At 49.0% G+C, this 18941-nt stretch overlaps 1 protein-coding gene across 1 annotated transcript in view; it reads left to right on the top strand.

The window, feature by feature from the left end:
- SYMPK (symplekin scaffold protein) overlaps positions 1-18941 on the top strand; it is a 55544-nt gene that overhangs the window by 23220 nt on the left and 13383 nt on the right. The window contains exons 2-15 of the mRNA XM_073561255.1: positions 8385-8482; positions 9091-9156; positions 9227-9280; positions 9406-9479; positions 9641-9767; positions 10566-10815; positions 10985-11155; positions 11527-11769; positions 12765-12910; positions 13083-13233; positions 13899-14118; positions 14194-14344; positions 15123-15349; positions 15431-15512. Coding sequence (XP_073417356.1) covers positions 8405-8482; positions 9091-9156; positions 9227-9280; positions 9406-9479; positions 9641-9767; positions 10566-10815; positions 10985-11155; positions 11527-11769; positions 12765-12910; positions 13083-13233; positions 13899-14118; positions 14194-14344; positions 15123-15349; positions 15431-15512 — 2040 coding nt within the window. The 5' untranslated portion in view covers positions 8385-8404. The remainder of the gene's footprint in view (positions 1-8384; positions 8483-9090; positions 9157-9226; positions 9281-9405; positions 9480-9640; positions 9768-10565; positions 10816-10984; positions 11156-11526; positions 11770-12764; positions 12911-13082; positions 13234-13898; positions 14119-14193; positions 14345-15122; positions 15350-15430; positions 15513-18941) is intronic.

Here is an 18941-nt window from a genome sequence, read left to right on the forward strand (position 1 = left end):
GCTGCATGCGTCCTGCAACCCCTATCTTTATCACTGGGGGCGCAGGCCGTGCTGCAGTTTGGTTGCACTCGGCGCACCGTGAAAAGGACGCATGCGCCGCCAAACGCATACTGCACACGGCCTGCGCCCCCAGTGATAAAGATAGGGGACGCAGGACGCATGCAGGGGGCGTGGCTTAGCGGCAGCCGTGCGCAGGCCTTCGTTGCGCTCAAAAGCGCAAATGTGAAACTAGCCCTATATATCTCTCTGTTCTTCATAATTCAGGACTGTTAAGTCCCCGTGTCCTCCAAATGCTATCATGAAAAACCTATGAAAAAATATAAGAAAAAAACAATTAAAATCAAAAAACACCATTAAGAAACCACATATACCCGCTAAAAGGAAGAATGATGACAAGAAACCAGAGGTTAGGTGAAATATGTCTGTAGGTTATAGTCCAGATTTAAACCCTTTGGCTGTAAGGTATCCAAAATCGATATCCATCTCAATTCTTTCTTTTTCAATATTTTAACCCTGTCACCCCCTCGTCTCAACATGGGGACCCCATCTATCACCCTAAATCTCAACTGATTAACCGAATGTCTGCAATCAATGAAGTGCTTCGGGATAGCTAACTCCAATAATTTAGTCCTGATGGTAATCTTATCCTTACTGATACGTGCCCTAATTTCCATAGTAGTCTCACCTATATACATCAACCCACAAGGGCACAGAATCAGATAAATCACAAAACTAGAGGAGCATGTGTACCTCTCCTTTATCCAAAAAAATTTTCCGGTATGTGGATGGTGAAAACTATCTCCTTTGAGCATATTTCCAATGGTGTGACTGCGGGCTCTGGGTGTCGCTGCGCGTGTGCGGCTCCTCTGACGGGTGTATCACGTGGTGGTGTCCGGGACGCGGTGCCACGCATGCGTGGTGCTGGGTGGCGGGCGCGTCATGTGGTTGCATCTCGTCGGAGGGCGGCGCATGCGCAGTTCCCTGGATGCGCGCGTCATGGGGCTGCGCCGGTTGTGTAATCCGGCGCCTGCCTATGATGCTATGGTAGTATGATTCATATTGGAAGGGGAGGGAAATCTCCTGTATTTACAAGCGATGAGAGGCTTTTTGTAATTGGTTAGTGGGAATGGCGCCAGTTTCAAGGGGAATGTTGATTGGTAAGTGTGATTATGCAAGAGTTTCTATATATTGGCAGCTGTGATTGGTATCTTATCATCATGGTTACACAGATGCACTGCGACGATTGGGGGATGAACAGGGGATTGTTGTTTACATATGGATTGCTCTCTCAATATGAATAATAATGATATCAATAGTATGATTCATATGATGTAATGTTTATATGTCCTTTTATGTATCTGATGGATGTAAGTATATGTAATTATGTGATTATGTATTGTTGTAACTAATGGGTGTTACCTGAATGGTGATTGGCTACTCCAGACCATATAAGGCCACCATTTGTGCTATGTGTTGTACTTGAAAAAGGCCACAATATGGCCGAAATGTTGTAATTTGTAATGGCAGAATAAAGAAATTTTGGAAGTATTTTTCTCCTTCGTCTCATTGGGGGACACAGAGACTGTGGGTGTGTGCTTCTGCCGTCTGGAGGCCGACACTAAGTATACAAAAAAAGAGTTAGCTCCTCCTCCGCCGCATACACCCTCGCCCCCAGGCCGGGCGTAACTCAGTTTTTTGCTTAGTGTCTGATGGAGGCACACGCAGTCTGGAGCTCCAGACTAGATTTTTATTTTTTTTTTTCCTCCCTTTTCTATGAAGATAAGACAGGGGCGACGGATCCTATAGAGAGGGTCCGATCTCCCCAAATCATCAACGGGCGACCACGTGTGAGTAACCCTCCACGTGTCCTCTCCCGCACCGAGGGACACATCTGGGACTTTTTCCCAGACAACCATTTTTCTTTTTTATTTTGTAAAGAGGGGCAACGCATCCTGATAAGAGGATTCGGTTTCCCCATAACTTCAACAGGCGAGCACGTGTGAGCAGAACCCAGGGGTCAGCCTCCACGTTGTTCCTCTCCTACAACACAATTTATGGAGGCCCCTTCCACCCCTAGGTAGTGAGTCCAGGGGTTGAGTTGGAGGCGCAGGTGAGCCAAGGGAGCTAGTCACTGGACGTGGCTGAGTACAGGGGGATGAAGCCGGTACCAGAACCCTCCCCCTCCCTGCCGGGGATAGAGCCCACGGCGGAAGGCCCTGCTCACCTTTAATATTAGGGAGATCCGTCTCTCTCGCTCGCCCGTCGCCTCTCTCCCGGAGCGCACCGCAGGTTTGACCCCGGTGAGTAACGGTAGAGGCCGAGGCCGTTTGCCCAGAGTGGCGCTGCACCCGGACGCTGCACGCCGTGTGTACCGGAGTGCGGCCGGAAGCCCGCCGGCGGCCGCGGCCCCCGCTGCAGAAGGAGGCCCGTGAGTATCACGCGAGGCCCCGCCCGCCGACTTCCGGTGGTAGCCGGAAGTCCCGCCCACTGACGTCTGGCAGGTCAGGGGGTGGAGAGCGGCGGGCGCACAAGTCCCGGAGCGGAGACTTCCGCCCTACCACCTCGCGTCCACGCATCCGGAGTTTCCCGGGGTACTTCAAACAGGAGTGGGACGCTGCCGGTGGGTAAGTGCAACTCCGTTTGGAGAATCGCACTGGTTGTCAGGGAAGGGGTTACCCTCCTCCTCCTTCTACCCTGCCTTCAGCTTGTGCAAATATGTCTGCCAAAGGGAAAGCTCACTCTTTCCTATACGCGGTTTGCGTGTCTTGTGGGGTCAGGCTGCCAAAGGCACAGGCGGGTAAATTTTGTGAAGCCTGCGAGTCGGAGCGCGCCCAGGAGCCCCCCACTGTTTCAGAACCCAGGGGTCAGGACCCCCCGGAATGGGCGGTGTCTTTATCGCATTCTATGCTGTCCCTTACAAGGGCAATTGAATCCCTTCGAGGCCCGGGCAGGGACAAGGATGGTGGTCTGCCAGCGGAAGATAGCTCGTCCTCTTCTCAGGACCCTCCAACCGTTAGAGGCCGCTCCAGTACCAGGCAAGCTCATATCAAAAGGGCTCTTTCCCCGTCGGCCGGGCCCTCCGGGGCTTCGGCGGCGGGTATTAGGGCATCTCGTTCCCCGTCGCTGAGCTCAGGGAGCGATCAGGATGAGGGCGAGGAGGAGGAGGCCTGGATTCTAGAAAGCCTGGGGTACCAGGACTCGGTGGACAGTCTCATTGAGGCAGTCAACCAGACATTAGAGATCGAGGACGATGTGCCCACAGCCTCAGGTCACAAGGTCTCTTTCAAGAAATCCAGGCGACCACATAGAAGGTTTGCCACGCATCCGGAGTTTGAGGAGCTAGTCCAGAAACATAGAGAACACCCGGATAAGCGTTTTGCAATGCAAAAAGCGCTGCAAGCAAAGTATCCGTTTCCTCCTGAGCTCCATAAGGGATGGGTAGAGTCGCCAGTAGTGGACCCACCGGTATCACGTTTAGCATCAAGATCGCTATTGTCGATACCCAGTGTTTCTTCTATAAAGGACCCAACTGATCGCCTCATGGACGGGCTTGCCCGCTCGGTATATGAGGCAGCAGGGTCGGCTCTGGCCCCCTCCTTTGCGGCAACTTGGGTGGCTAAAGCCATGGTTTCATGGGGGGACGCTCTGTATAAGGCCCTCCAAGACAGGGATCTGCCCGCGGAGGTCTTGGAGGTGGCAAATCAGATATCAGGAGCGAGTGATTATCTTGTCAGCGCCTCACTGGACGCGGCCGAGTGTTCGGCTGTGGCGGCAGCAAATTCGATCGCCATTAGGCGTGCATTATGGCTGAGGTTGTGGAAAGCGGATTCTATCTCTAAAAAATCCTTAACCTCATTGCCTTTTCAGGGCAATCGGCTGTTCGGTGAGAAGCTTGATAGGCTTATATCAGAAGCCACAGGGGGGAGAAGTAGTTTCCTCCCGCAGCAGAGAAGTTGCCCGGCATTCAGGCAAACGCAGAGGCGTTTTCGGCCCTTTCGTAGCCCCTGGGGGGGGACTTCGGCCAGGGCATACTCCTCCGCAAACGATGGCCAGAGTAGGGAAAAGCAAACCTCTTACAGGGCCAATCCGCTGGGTAGAGGCCGAGGCCGTTTGCCCAGAGCGAGGGGGGCCAGATCCCAAAAGCCTCCAGCTAAATGACTGGAGGCGCTCCGTACCTACGGACGACAGAGTGGGCGGACGCCTACTAAGGTTCAGCCACGTTTGGGTCGCAGTGGCGCGCGACACTTGGGTGGCAGAACTAATATCGTCCGGGTACAAGATAGAGTTTATCGGACGCCCGCCACAGCGATTCTTCCGTTCCCGACTTTCCAAGACAGATTCGCAGGCGGAAAGTTTGTTACAGGCTATAATGACGCTACAGCGCAAAGGGGTCATCGCCCCAGTGCCGCAGGGCGAAGAGTCGCAGGGGTTTTACTCCAACCTGTTTTCGGTCCCCAAAAAAGACGGGACTGTGAAGCCAGTACTGGATCTAAAGATCCTGAACAGATTCATCAGGGTCAGGCGATTCCGGATGGAGTCCCTCCGCTCGGTCATTGCAGCCATGGATCCAGGGGAATTCCTGGCCTCGATCGATGTGCAGGATGCATATCTACATATTCCGATATTTCCCCCACACCAGAGGTTCCTGCGATTTGCGATCGGAGGACGACATTTCCAATTTGTGGCTCTGCCCTTCGGTTTAGCCACTGCCCCCAGAGTCTTTACAAAGATAATGGCGGTGGTTATGGCCATCCTGCATGCACGGGGCATAACGGTGTTACCTTACCTGGACGACCTTTTGGTAAAGGGGCCGTCGTTTCAGGAGTGCCAGGACAATGTCAGTATCACTCTGGATACCCTGGCCCGTCTAGGCTGGTTGATCAATCGGAGCAAGTCGTCCTTGGTTCCAGCCCAAAGAATCATGTTCCTAGGCATGATTTTCGACACCTCCCGGGGGCTGGTGATCCTCCCTCAGGACAAGGCGCGAAAAATCAAACAAGGGGTACGGAACCTTCTACAGCCGGGCACCAGATCCATCCGGTACGGCATGTGTGTTGGGCAGAATGGTGGCAGCGATGGATCCCGTTTGCCCAGTTCCATCTCCGTCCGCTTCAGCATGCGCTCTTGTCAGCATGGGACCGGAGGCTGCTGTCTCTCAGTCATCGGTGCAAGTTGTCTCCGCTGGTCCGACGTTCACTCCGGTGGTGGACTCGCGACTCGTCTCTGGTCCAGGGGAAACCTTTTCCCCCGGAGCAGTGGTTGGTGGTGACGACCGATGCAAGCCTGCATGGTTGGGGAGCAGTTTTCCAGAGTCACACAGCCCAGGGGCGGTGGTCTATTCAGGAGATAATTCTCCCGATCAACATTCTGGAGATACGGGCAATACGATTGGCCCTGCAACATTTTCAGTGTTTCCTGAGACACCGGCCGGTGCGCATTCAGTCGGACAATGCTACAGCAGTAGCATATGTCAACCATCAAGGGGGCACGCGCAGCCAGGCAGCCATGCGCGAGGTCGGGCTGGTACTGCGTTGGGCAGAGAAGAACCGCGTGGTAATTTCAGCGGTGCACATTCCGGGAGTCGAAAACTGGGCGGCAGATTTTCTCAGCCGACAGGGGGTCACGGCAGGGGAATGGTCCCTGCACCCCGAGATCTTTCAGCAGATCTGCCAACGGTGGGGGACACCAGACGTGGACCTTATGGCATCCAGAGAGAATGCCAAAGTACAAAGGTTTGTCGCTCGATCCCTCGATCCGCAGGCAATCGCAGCAGACGCTCTGGTGCTCCCGTGGAGTCAGTTTCGTCTCCCGTACTTGTTCCCCCCGCTGCCGCTGCTTCCAAGAGTTATCAGGAAAATAAGGAGAGAGAATGTTCCAGCAATTCTGCTGGCCCCAGACTGGCCCCGGCGGGCCTGGTATGCAGATCTGGTCCAACTAGCGGTGGACGTACCCTGGCGTCTCCCAGATCGGCCGGACTTACTGTCCCAGGGGCCGATCTGCCATCCGAACTTAGGGGCCCTGTGTTTGACGGTGTGGCCATTGAATCTTGGCTGTTAACACAGGCAGGATTCAGGCGCGATGTGGCGGCCACGATGGTGAGTGCCCGAAAGCCTTCCTCGGCGAGAGTATATCATCGAACTTGGGAAGTTTTTTTCCGTTGGTGTAGGGATCGTGAAGTGGCTCCTCTGGTTTTTTCGATCCCCAACGTACTGGCTTTTCTACAGGCAGGGCTGGACGCAGGGTTGGCTCCGAGTTCGCTCAGAACGCAAATCTCGGCCCTGTCGGTGCTTTTCCAACGAAAAGTCGCTTCCGTCTGGCAGGTTAGGACGTTTATGCAGGGGGTCGCACATTTAGTACCCCCCTATAAAGCGCCGACGGAATCATGGGACCTGAACTTGGTGCTCAGGGCCCTTCAGGAGGCTCCTTTCGAACCATTGCAAGAGGTCTCCTTACCTTACCTGTCCAGAAAGGTCGTTTTTCTAGTAGCTATAACGTCTATTAGGCGGATTTCGGAATTGGCGGCCTTATCTTGTAAACCGCCGTTCCTGACCTTTTATAAAGATAAGGTAGTTTTAAGGCCAGCTCCTCCCTTCTTGCCGAAGGTTGTGTCTGCATTCCATATCAACGAAGACATTGTCTTACCCTCGTTTTGCCCGGCACCGGTGCACAGGGTAGAAAAGGCTTTGCACACCCTGGATCTGGTAAGAGCTCTTAGGAGGTATGTGACAAGGACAGCGCCATTCCGCCAGACAGACTCTCTATTCGTGGTTCCAGAAGGGCGGCGGAAGGGGCTCGCTGCGTCCAGAGCGACTTTGGCCAGATGGGTTCGCCTGACGGTCCAAGAATCTTATCAAATCAGTGGCACGCCGGTTCCGGCAGGGATCAAGGCTCACTCGGCACGAGCAGTGGGTGCCTCATGGGCACTGCGACACCAGGCTTCAGCGGAGCAGGTGTGCAAAGCAGCTACCTGGTCCAGTTTGCATACGTTTGTCAAACATTATAACGTACATACCCAGGCATCCTCGGATGCAAGCCTGGGAAGAAAGATTCTCCAGGCAGCAGTTGCGCACCTCTAATCAGGGGCGCAAATTAGCATGGATTGGGTGAGCTAAGATCCCGCCCAGAGGACTGCTTTAGAACGTCCCACAGTCTCTGTGTCCCCCAATGAGACGAAGGAGAAACATGGATTTTTGTGAGTACTCACCGTAAAATCCTTTTCTCCGAGACGCTCATTGGGGGACACAGCACCCACCCTATCAGCCAGTTGGCATTTACTTATTTTGAGTTATAAAAATCCTTGTACAAGGTTTAGGGTGGCCCCTTTTTCAGACATATAGTTTTTTGCCTGAGTTTAAGGCGCGTTCTCCTACTGCTTATGCACTAAACTGAGTTACGCCCGGCCTGGGGGCGAGGGTGTATGCGGCGGAGGAGGAGCTAACTCTTTTTTTGTATACTTAGTGTCGGCCTCCAGACGGCAGAAGCACACACCCACAGTCTCTGTGTCCCCCAATGAGCGTCTCGGAGAAAAGGATTTTACGGTGAGTACTCACAAAAATCCATGTTTCACCTGGAAAGGATGCTGCTCTATTTTTCTTCTATAGACAGACATGATAAGACAAATATATATATATATATATATATATATATATATATATATATATATATATATATATATATATTTATCTTATCATGTCTGTCTATAGAAGAAAAATACTTGGTATGATGGATATGTACACATATATATAGATAGATTTTGAGATTACTTGAGTGTTACTTTATTTTTCTATTTTTATACTGATTATGATCTCTGTTTCCATGTATAAAATATATGTATATCTTAGAGGAATTCTTTTACCTATTGTCATCTTGTTTCGTCATATGAGCATTATTCTCTGGATCCATTATGTGTAACATGCAATTGAGCTGTGCCAGGTCTGATATAGACCTGATGACGCTGTGCGGCCAGCCAATCACTGTAATACCACAACCAAGATGGCTGTGGCATTACAGGGCGTGACAGACAATCCCTGCATGTTGATTGGCACTCTAAAGACCGCCAAACATGCAGGGTGGGGTCCCGAACTCCTTCCAAGCAAACCCGGAAATGCTCGCCTCTCGCCGAGTATCAAGAGTACAGCGATGCTCAGGCGAGTAAAGAGCATTTCCAAGTATGCTCGCTCATCACTAGTATTATTACATAGGACTGCAGGTGACAACTAGTACATTTTCTGTGCTCATGGAGTTATCACTGTGTTTTCTGTGGTTTTACATAGGACTGCAGGTGACATCTACATCATTATCTTTACTCCTAGAGTTATCACTGTGTTATCTGTGGTGTTACATAGGACTGCAGGTGACATCTGCTCCCATTATCTGTATTCCAGACTTGCGAAGCCTCCTCTCCATGATGGCGCTCAGTGTGGCCTACCAGTTTTTCACCCAGAATGATGCGGCCTCTGACAGCCTCTGCACTTCAGAGAAGGTAATTGCGTGTGGAGAGGAGCATTATGTGATCATGTGGTTGGATTTCCCGTGGCGCGGGGTGTTGGCTCAGTCTGTGGATGCAGCAGCGGTGACACAGAGAGCTCTAGATTTGCGCAGTTCTTGTCTCCTGGACTTTGTCGGAGCTGCTGCTTCTTCAGATTAGACCCTAGCTGAGCCCTTCCTGATACAGCCAGCAGGGGGAGCAGTCTTGACTTCCACATTGTACATGGACCCCTAGTTGGTGTAGTGTTGTAGAAAGAGAAAAAATATTCAGCTCACCTCTCGTAGTTCATCCTGTACTCCAATGCATCCGAGCACGGACACGTCTCTGCCAGAGTACAGAGCTCCTCTGAAATATCCCCATGCGGTAATCCCTTTCAAAGGATATACCGATTATATGATCACAGCAGCCATGTATATCTTTTAAAGTTTATTAATAAAAGCTTTGAATTTTATCCCTGGAGCTGGACCTTTTTTTCACTTGAAGTAGTGTTGTAGACCCCTCTCCCATTCTTCTGCTTTTTCTGGAGGATTATTTGGAGATGAGCATCTTGTTCCTGCTCAGTTTTTAAGGTTTCATGTGTTTTGATGTGATTTTCCTTTCAGGTGGTGGAACTGTTGAACATGGCCGCCCTGGCCGCCAATGACTCCAAGATCACGATGCTGAAGCAGGTGAGTTCTATTCTCCGCCCGTAGTGGCTGTGCCTTGTCTTCGGAGCTTATGTGTCTCATTTATTTCCAGGTCCAAGAGCTGATCATAAACAAGGAACCGACGCTGCTTGATAACTTCCTGGATGTAAGTGCTGATGGGGGATAGTGTGGATGGTGCAGTTGTGTGCAGCAGAGGTGTGGACGGCGCATGTGTGTGCAGTGGAGGTGTGGGCGGTGCAGGTTCTGACCCGGCATCTGCCCATTTTGCAGGAGATCATCGCTTTCCAGGCTGACAGATCTGTGGACGTTCGCAAGTTTGTGGTGAACTTCATAGAAGAAGCCTGGTGAGTTCGACACGCATGGTGGGATTCCTTGCTCTGAGTGGTAGTGGGAGGACAGGTGTGGCTTTTGATGATAGTCGTGTGGTGTCTCCGGGGAGTTCACACTTCGCTGGGTGTCTGTAGGAATTGTCAGTTTTGGTTACTCATGTCTTCTTGCCTGGCAGTAAACTGGATAACGAGCTTCTCGTAAAGCTGATTGCTAATCTGCACATGCTGCTGAAGGACGAAAACGTGAATGTGGTGAAGAAGTCCATCTTAACCATGACCCATCTCTACAAAGTGGCCCTACAGGTCAGCGCTCACGTCCTCCAGAGGGGATGGAGCAGGTTAGAGCCTCCTCAAAGTGATCATATCCCGGTGTCGGCATCATCATAAGGTATTGCAATGGACCCTGGTGAGGAAGGACACTACCTGGAGACCTGCATTTCTCCAACTCTGCTGCACCTGTCTTCCATTCAATGCAGTGGCCTCCATCCCCTGGGAGCAGTCTTACTCCTCCCATAAGATAACATACTGAGGTGGCACCCATTTTTTCCAGGCTTGTCTTGTTCATTTTGTGCATCGACTACTTTTTTTGGATCAGTTTGCAGTAAAATTCTGGCTGGTTGAATGTGACATCCTACTTGGCTCCATCCTCGATTTGTGACGCTCGTCCTCATGTATCTTGTTGACGGCACGTAACCCGCTCATAACTGAGCCAGCGAGTGTGTGTTAGATACATGAAGATGGCTCTGTGCAGATTTAATAGAAGCCCGGGTGGTGCCCACCATTAGTCTGAGGTTATAGGGGCAGTACACACATGTTTAATTGGTTCATTTGAGTTTGGTGATGACAGACTCGCTGTACTTCTGAGCCGGCACTTATTACCCATGTTTGTGTCTGAGCGGTTTCTTACCAGTTGTTCCCTTGGGTGGTGTCTCAGACGTTATGTAGCCGTTCCGGACCTCAGAGCTGGAAACATTGCAGGATTTTAGCTTCATGCTATTGTTGTACATGGGACTGCGACTGTGGCCAGAACGAGTTCTTGCTTTCATCTGGTAATTGTCTGCAGCGCCTCTCGTTTTATCCATCTTCTCTTGTTCTGTACAGTGGGTTGCCCGGTCTCGCCCTACATCAGATCGCCAAGAGTCCTGCTGGGATCTGGTAACTGAAATGGCAACCGACATCCTCCAACTTCTGGAGTCTGACAACGATGGGATCCGCACACATGCAGTGAAGTTTGTGGAGAGTTTGATTGTGACTTTGTCTCCTCGTACTCAAGATAGTGAAATCCCCAAGAGGCAAGAGGGTGACATCAGTCTGGAGCAAATTCCTACAGATCACTCCTACCTGAAGTACAGTAAGTACTGACGGTGCCCTTTACTATCACAGTTATCGAATAGTCAGGTATCAGGGCTTAGTGACCTGTTTCCGGGCGGGATGGAAAAAGGCGACGTCTCTTCTGGCCATGCTGGGTAATGTAGGGAAAATTGGCTCCTCGATATCTGCTAGTCCTTTGTTCTCTGTAGATATGTTACGAGATGTCGGGAAACAAGCCCTCAAAGAACTTCTGAAATTCATGGCTCACCCTGCAATCTCCAGCATCAACCTCACTGCAGCACTCGGTTCTCTGGCTTCAATCGCTCGTCAGAGACCCATGTTCATGGCGGAAGTCATCCAAGCCTATGAAACTCTACATGGTAAGATACTGAACGTGACGTACTGGTAGTACGGGTAGAGGCCGATGCAGTACATTTAATATGGGTAGAGGCCGTTGCTGTACATGTAGTACGGGTAGAGGCAGTATATAACTTAGTGTATAAGGGCAGGTTGGTGGCAGTTCAATGGGTGTTGGGGCAGTACAGTGGTGGGGTATATGAGGGCAGGTTGGGGGTGAAGGGGCAGTTCAGTGCAGGCAGGTGGGGGGTAGAACAGTATATGAGGGCAGGTTGGGGGCAGTTCAGTGCAGGCAGGTGGGGCGCGGCTTGCCGTGCAATCTCCGCACAGTAAATGTGACATTTTCTTGCCTTCTTTTTCGTTTCTTTTTCTTCTGACTTTTTCCCTCTTGCAGCAAATTTACCTCCAACTCTGGCCAAATCTCAAGTGAGCAGCGTTAGGAAAAACCTGAAGTTACAGCTGCTCAGCGTACTCCGGCACCCGTCATCTATTGAATATCAGGGGCCAATTAGCACCCTTCTAATGGATCTGGGGACCGGACAGGCAGAGATTACTCGCCACCTGCCACCACCCAGGGAACTTAACCGCAAGAGGACCAGAGAGGGCGGAGAAGGAGGCCAGAAGAAGAGCCGAACAGGTAAGGTGATAGCAGATAAGGGGTTACAGTGACGCTACATTATACTGGTGGAAACTGTTGGTACTAGTCCTATGGTTGGAGCCGTTCTTTAACCCTAGAGGAACTGAAGTACCTAGGAATTGTGATTACCAGAGAGATCGGTAGTAGCACTAAATGATGGGCAGCAGCTGAGAAGACAAATGTTAGAGGCAGAAAACTTATGGCCCAGTTATATTATTACTTCTCTGAAGACTAATAAAAGGGATGAGATGGAGGAGAACAATAAGAATGTGATCCCAGTGATGATATACAATGATCAGCCGTAACATAAAAACCACTGACAAGTGAGGTGAATGACATTGATTATCTGGTGGCAGCAGGAAGGACAAGATACAGCAGGTTGTAAGTGAACAGGTCGTTCTTGAGTTTGGTATATTGGTAGCAGAATAAATGGGAAATTAAAGGAATTTTGAGCGGTTATGACACAGACCAAATGAGAACTAAATCTCCAAAACTGACCTGTATAATACTGCCTCTATATACAAGAGTATAGCTACAATAATACTGCCCCTATGTACATGAATATAACTACTATAATACTGCCCCTATGTACAAGAATATAACCACTATAATACTGCCTCTATGTGCAAGAATATAACTACTATTATACTGCCCCCTATGTACAAGAATATAACTACTCTAATACTGCTCCTATGTACAAGACTATAACTACTATAATAGTGCTCCTATGTACAAGAATACAACTACTATAATACTGCTCCTATGTACAAGAATATAACTACTATAATACTGCTCCTATGTACAAAAATATAACTACTATAATACTGATCCTATATTCCAGAATATAACTGCCCCTATCTTAGAGTAGTTATAACGTTCTCCTATAGGACTTGCGCATTCCCTTTTCTCACTTCTCGTGCTTTGTGTTGTTGTATTTTGGAGTATTTTCCCACCGGATGATTGTAATGTGACGTAATATCGCCGGTCTCTTGCAGATGCCCCCTTGGCAGATGATGATGATGAAAAGGACACCATCCCGCACACCTCCTTACCCCCTGCTCCCCCCAGTACAATGTCTGCCACTGACATCACTGCTGATTTCCTGCGTCCGTTACTCACTCCAGAAAGTGTGGCCAATCTGGTAAGTCAGCAGTTTTGTGTTTGTTTTTTTTATATCCTTGCTGATAGTTTCTATTGTCTGAATACTCTAGAGTGCGGTTATCTTTATTGTTTCTCATGTTCTGGCATCCAACTGCCTTATCTGTCACTTACCATGTCCTGAGCTAATCCAGAAATGTCTGCCTTGTCTTCAGGTCCTCATCAGTATGGTCTACCTGCCAGATACGATGCCTGCCTCCTTCCAGGCCACTTACACCCCAGTGGAGTCTGCGGGAACGGATGCTCAGATAAGGCACCTTGCGCGTCTTATGGCTACACAGATGACAGCTGCTGGAATTGGGCCTGGTAAAGTGGTGGGAACTGATAGCAGGGAAAAACTGGCTGATCTAGTGGTGGGAGGTTACAATGTGCCAACCTGCAGGGAACACCTGACACTCCGGACTTCCACTTCAGGTGTTACAGTACTGTAAAAAGTGTTAGGCAGGTGTGTAATAAATGCTGCACAGTAAGACACGTCATACATAAAAGCAATAATAAATTGCATTTTGTTCATTGGTAATATTAAAGTGATTGAAGTAAAGAGAAATGTAAATCTCATCAGTATCTGGTGATCGCCTGTCAGCTCCATCATCCGTATCCAGTGTCTGCCCGTTGCCTCCGCTATTAGTATCTAGTGACTGCCCGGCGCCTCCGTTATCAGTATCTGGTATCCACCCAGCACCTCCATCATCAGTATCTGCTGACCGCCCCGGCACCTCCATCATCAGAATCTGGTGACTGCTTGGCGCCTCCATCATCAGTATCTGATGACCGCCCGACACCTCCATAATCAATATCTGGTGACCGCACAGCTCCTCCATTATTCGTATCTGGTGACCACCTGGTGCCTCCATCACTTCTTCTCATTGCTTGTATACAGGTTACATCTTGTAGACCCCCGTCCCAACTAGCAGCCAATTACTAGACTGGACCCATTTGCCCCCGCTCATACTTGCTTTGTGCTTCTGTAGGTGTGGAAAAATTGGAAAAGATAAAGGAATCTCCAGTGGAATTGGTGGAGGAGGAAAGTATGAAACCAGAAGGGTTAATTATCAAAAGAAGAGTCTCCACCCTGCTCACCCATGGCCAGGCCATTTCCGTGGTGGGCTACCAGGCTAAGAATGCTAAGGGTGACTTAGCCCCACTTGCCAAAAAAAGACCGGAGCCCATTCTGCCGGGGGCGCAGCTCAAGTGAGAAGACGCTGGTCGGAGACTGTGCACCTTGCCACCTAGTATGAGCCATATTAACTGCTTATTTCCTTGCAGGGCGGCTGGAGCCATAGGACGTAAGAAGATCTTCAAACTGAAGGAAGTTTTGGAGCCATTGACGGAGACACAGGTCAAAGAACTAAAGCTAACTGCAGTGCAGAGGATATTACAGGCAGAGCGCAGTGTGGGGGGCAGCGGGGCCGCTCAGGTAGAAGGCTTTTCCTATTTTTCCACTGTCGTTTTTGATTATTTATCTTATTGGCTGTACACATATTCACACTGAAGTTGTGTTATTGTGCCTTTGCTTTGTAAATGCAAAATTAAACAATTTCCATAATTTCTTCTATAATTTTAATGCTGTAGTGTTACAGTAGCTGCTACTTCTGAAACTGATTTAGCAGCACACTGCCGAGGACTGCCAGCCTTGTTCACATCCAGCCTGTATTACTGACAGGGAAAGGTTCAAAGGAGATCATATCTAGCATGTATTACTGGAAGGGACAGATCAATGGGAGATCACATCCAGCGTGTATTACTGGGAGGATGAGATGAATTGGAGATCTCATCCAAAATGTATTACTTCGGAGGGCGAGATCAGTGAGAGATCACATCATGCATGGATTACTGGGAGGACGACATCAATGGGAGCTCATGTCCAGCATGTATTACTGGGAGGGACAGATCAATGGGAGATCACATCCAACATGTATTACTGGGAGGGCAAGATCAATGTGAGATCACATCCAGCATGTATTACTGGGAGGGCAAGATCAATGGGAGATCACATCCAGCATGTATTACTGGGAAGGACTGGTACACTGGAGATCACATGGAGGGCGCCACAGAATATCAGTGTAAAACTATGCGATGATTGCCGCATATCAGGTTTGAGATTCATTGAAGATTGTACCTTAGTTTACCTCTGACATCAGGCAGCCATTGTTTTCATGCCAGACGTGTCCATGGCCTTTAATCTCTCTTTACAGATGCGGGTGAAGGTTCTGGCGCGATTGGTGACCCTGTTCGACACTTCACTGAAGGATGAAGTCTTGAGCCACTTTCTCTTTGACCCTCGTGGACGTCTGGACCTGGCTCTGGCTTGGCTGTTCCAGGAGTATTGTGAATATCAGTCCGGGGCAGGAGAAGAGGGATATGAGGAGTGTCTGATTGGGATTTTGACAGGACTGCAGGAGCGGCCGGACCAGAGGGACGGGTCAGTGCCTGGTGGCAGGGGCTCCAGGGCACAATGTTCTCCTATTGTCATTCTGACATTGTGGTGTTTCCATCCTGTTAGGGTCTTCACAAAAGTTGTCCTGGAGGCTCCGCTGCTCACAGACTCTGCGCTGGATGTCATCCGTAAATACTGCGAGGACGAGGTACTGCCCAGCCGGAGCCACATTAATTCCCAACCATTGATTTAACCCCTTTGTGACCTTTACCATATTAGTACTGTTCTACGGGAGGTGCATTTGTGCCCAGAGCAGTACTGGTACTGTGCCACAGCCTCACGCTGAGCGCCACGGCGATCGCGTGCGGGGGACAGCTGACACCCTGCAGCATCGCGCAGCATCGCACACAATCCCCTGACGAAGCCACTGTGGGTGGCGACACGCGTCGGGTATCTTGTTCTCCCTGAGGTTGCCCCACATGGACTCTGCAATTTTTGGTCACTCTACATACCACTACTTATGGTTATAGGTTCCTTCTATTAAGGTTTTTATGCCTGTCTGGGTTTATTTTGAATTTGGGGTTGCACCCATTTGATGATGACCATATGTATGTTTTACAATTTCTTCCTGATAGGCATTCTGGGTCATGGTGACCAAGTGTATTTTGTATACTCAACCTATTTAAGGGTTACATTTACCTCCGAATAATTTCAAGTGTTTTGGACTGAGGGACTGTACAACCCTCCTCACTTCTCGATACACTTGGTCACCTTTTGGTATGCTGTTTATACAGGCAAGTCCTTTGTGGAGTACACCTCTAGGGTGAAGGCTCTATTGTGAGCCAGTTATGTGTTTGTCAATTCACATGTGTGACTTTTTTATGTTTTTATCTTTTGTGTGGTTTATACATGTCTAAATTTAAATAAAAAAACTGTCTATTTAAACGCCAACCATTTGTCTGTGGTGATCCCCCTTGCATAGCCCATCCCCTTTTTTTTGTTTCTGTATTGTTCTCTGAATGGGCTTGGTTGGATCCTACTGTGCTATACATAGACGGTGGTGCCCCTATCTCTTGTTCTGCATCGCACACAATCGGTGCTAGCACCAACTGTAGGCGTTTAACCCCTCTGATGCCGCTGTCAGTAGTGACAGTGGCATAGAGAAGCATCACGCAGGGAGGGAGCTCCCTGCGCGCTCCCATCAGAACAACTCAATATGATCGTGTTGTTCTGAAGGTCTCCATGGAGATCCCCGGCACCAAGATGGCCACGGGGTTCTGCAGGTAAGGTGGCTTGTGAGCGCCTGCTGAGAGCAGGCGACGGCATGCCTCCTTCCCTGCCTGTCAGATCCTGATCTGATATTCTGCAGTGCAGAGTGTCAGGTCAGCGATCTGATGTAACATAGTAATGTCCCATTCAGGGACAAAGTACACTGTGTGCAGAATTATTAGGCAAATGAGTATTTTGCTCACATCATCCTTTTTATACATGTTGTCCTACTGCAAGCTGTATAGACTTGAAAGCCAACTACCAATTATGTAAATCAGGTGATTTGCATCTCTGTAATGAGGAGGGGTGTGGTCTAATGACATCAACACCCTATATAAGGTGTGCTTAATTATTAGGCAACTTCCTTTCCTTTGGCAAAATGGGTCAGAAAAAAGATTTGACGGACTCTGAAAAGTCAAAAATTGTAAGATGTCTTGCAGAGGGATGCAGCAGTCTTGAAATTGCCAAACTTTTGAAGCGTGATCACCGAACAATCAAGCGTTTCATGGCAAATATCCAACAGGGTCGCAAGAAGCGTGTTGATAAAAAAAGGCGCAAAATAACTGCGCTTGAATTGAGGAAAATCAAGCGTCAAGTTGCCAAGATGCCATTTGCCACCAGTTTTACCATATTTCAGAGCTGCAACGTTACTGGAGTATCAAAAAGCACAAGGTGTGCCATACTCAGGGACATGGCCAAGCTAAGGAAGGCTGGAAAATGACCACCTTTCAACAAGAAACATAAGATAAAACGTCAAGACTGGGCCACTGGGCCAAGAAATATCTCAAGACTGATTTTTCTAAGGTTTTATGGACTGATGAAATGAAAGTGACTCTTGATGGGCCAGATGGATGGGCCCGAGGTTGGATCAGTAAAGGGCAGAGAGATCCACTCCAACTCAGACGCCAGCAAGGTGGAGGTGGGGTACTGGTATGGGCTGGTATCATCAAAGATGAACTTGTGGGACCTTTTTGGGTTGAGGATGGAGTGAAGCTCAACTCCCAGACCTACTGCCAGTTTCTGGAAGGCACCTTCTTCAAGCAGTGGTACAGGAAGAAGTCGGTATCGTTCAAGAAAAACATGATTTTCATGCAGACAATGCTCTATCACATGCATCCAAATACTCCACAGCATGGCTGGCCAGTAAAGGTCTAAAAGAAGAAAAAATAATGACATGGCCCCCTTGTTCACCTGATCTGAACCCCATAGAGAACCTGTGGTCCCTCATATAATGTGAGATCTACAGGGAGTGAAAACAGTACACCTCTCGGAACATCGTCTGGGAGGCTGTGGTGGCTGCTGCATGCAATGTTGATCGTAAACAGATCAAGCAACTGACAGAATCTTTGGGTGGAAGGCTTTTGAGTGTCATCGTAAAGAAAGGTGGCTATATTAGTCACTGATTTTTTGTTTTTGAATGTCAGAAATGTTTATTTCTAAATTTTGTGTTATGTTGGTTTACCTGGTGAAAATAAACAAGTGAGATGGGTATATATTTGGTTTTTATTAAGTTGCCTAATAATTCTGCACAGTAATAGTTACCTGCACAAACAGATATCCTCCTAAGATAGCCAAATCTAAAAAAAACCCACTCCAACTTCCAAAAATATTAAGCTTTGATATTTATCTTTTGGGTTGATTGAGAACATAGTTGTTGTTCAATAATAATTAAACGAATCCTCTCAAATACAACTTGCCTAATAATTCTGCACGCAGTGTAATAAAGTAAAAAAAAATATTGGGTAAAAATAATTTCTCCTACGCCTCATTGGTGGACACAGAGACAATGGGTGTTATGCTGCTTGCCACTAGGATTACACTAAGTAAGCCAGAAAAAAAAGTTAACTCCTCCCCTGCAGTATACACTGTCATACGCTGGATGAGATATCTCCAGTTCATGCTTAGTATCTGTAGGAGGCACTTGGGTCTGGCTTCAGACCCCACCTTTTTTATTTTATTTTTGAATTTTCTGTAAATTTTTATTTTTTAATTAACGGAGTGAAGGGGGCGACGGTTCCTTTCTACGGCCCGCTCTCCCCCGAACCAACAACAGGCAAGCATGCGGAGTATACCTCCCCGTACACTTTCCTGCGACGATTGGGGCTGATTCCTCTGGCGATGATCCTTACGGTCCCGGTAATCCACGGATACGAGTGCAATGGAGAAGACTTGGAACAGCGCTTCCGAATGCCCTGAATCAGCCCCATAGCTCTCCATACCCCCTGCCATAGGGAGGATCGATTGAGCATACCCCTTTAAGAACTCCTCCAGCTCTGCTACATCAGCCCAGGAGGATGAGAGGACCTGCATGGATGGCCCTGGACAGCGCGGCCTGCCTGGCCTGAGTACTGGAGGTCCTGGTCCCCGG

The sequence above is a fragment of the Dendrobates tinctorius genome, unplaced genomic scaffold, assembly GCF_039654945.1.
Source record: "Dendrobates tinctorius isolate UK_male_01 unplaced genomic scaffold, ASM3965494v1 ptg000315l, whole genome shotgun sequence".
In the NCBI taxonomy this organism is placed as follows: domain Eukaryota; kingdom Metazoa; phylum Chordata; class Amphibia; order Anura; family Dendrobatidae; genus Dendrobates; species Dendrobates tinctorius.